This window comes from Herpailurus yagouaroundi, unplaced genomic scaffold (genome assembly GCF_014898765.1).
Source record: "Herpailurus yagouaroundi ecotype Mexico unplaced genomic scaffold, PumYag 221, whole genome shotgun sequence".
In the NCBI taxonomy this organism is placed as follows: Eukaryota; Metazoa; Chordata; class Mammalia; order Carnivora; family Felidae; genus Herpailurus; species Herpailurus yagouaroundi.
The window spans coordinates 8,374,753-8,375,981 of record NW_024412452.1 but is presented as its reverse complement, the minus strand read 5'-3'; the positions used below and the strand labels follow the sequence as shown (position 1 = coordinate 8,375,981).

Here is a 1,229-nt window from a genome sequence, read left to right as displayed (position 1 = left end):
TTTGGGAGGAACATAATTTTTCATCTCCCTGTCATAGCGAGCTTTGTCACTTTTTGCCATATCTTCAAATTTCGACTTTTCCTTCTCAGACATGGTCTTCCATCTCTCGGAACATTTCTTGGAGAATTCAGCGAAATTGACCGAAGAGTCTGGGTGTTTCTTCTTGTGCTCTTCCCGGCAGGTCTGCACGAAGAAGGCGTACGAGGACATCTTGCCCCGTGGCTTGCTGGGGTCTCCTTTACCCATGGTGACAGACGGTGTCTATCTGGTGGTAGCTTTTCCTCAGAGTCCCGCGGAGGGGCCGGATCCAACAGAGATGCTTCCTTCCCAGGGCTCCGGCGTGAACTGGTTTATCTGCCTTTTTCAGTTTCTAGTGGATACCTGAACTTCTCTGTTTGTGGCCTCTTCTTCCATCTTCTAAGCACATTGCCTTCTCCTCTGACTGACTGCTCCTGCATCTCTCTTACTTGTGAGGTCATTTAAGGGCCTATCTGTATAATCCAGTGTGTCTCCGCATTTTAAGATCCTTAACTCAATCATGTCTGCAAAGTCCATTCACCACTGAAGGTAACATTCACAGGTTCTGGACATTAAGATGTGGACACTTCTGGAGACCTTATTCAGCCTACAGCCTACCACACTATTCATCTTCCACATTTTGGTTTCTATGTCTTTCCCCCAGAGAGGATGACTTGACCCTCCAATCTCCAGTCTCCAATGTGCTCCCTCACATTGTCTCATTCAGCAAACCCTCTCTTTTTATTTCACCTCAATTACTTTTCAGTTTAACACCTGCTCTTTCACCAGCCTTTAAGCCAAAAAGGTCAGAGAACACGTCTATTTTATCATTGTTGAGTAAATAACCTAGTGATGTGGGGGTGCATTTTCACTTTTGCCACCAAAGGGCACAACTTGGTTTCCTTAAGCAACTTGAATTTATGATAACGACATTTGAAGTAACATTTTCCTTTTTTAACTTGTTCAATTTTTCCAGCGTACTTTCTTTTACAATAGGCTGAGGGAAAGCATTTTTAGGAAAATTTTCTTTCTGGCAAGAAAAACAAAACAAAACAAAATAAAATACCCCAAATTAAAAGCCCTGTAAGCATGTAAGTTAGTTATCAAGTGTTTTCACACTTAGTGCACTCTGCCCTCTTCTCAAAGAAATAGAAATTATAATATCTGTACAACAACAATCCTTACCAATTATGGGTTTTTTTGCATTTGCA

General features: G+C 42.1%; 1 protein-coding gene across 1 annotated transcript in view; it reads right to left on the bottom strand.

The window, feature by feature from the left end:
- Positions 1-366, bottom strand: part of HMGB2 (high mobility group box 2) — a 1,165-nt gene extending 799 nt beyond the window's left edge. Inside the window, exon 1 of the mRNA XM_040458390.1 lies at positions 1-366. This exon is cut by the window's left edge and continues 799 nt beyond it. Coding sequence (XP_040314324.1) covers positions 1-246 — 246 coding nt within the window. The 5' untranslated portion in view covers positions 247-366.
- Between the last annotated feature and the right edge of the window lie 863 nt (positions 367-1,229).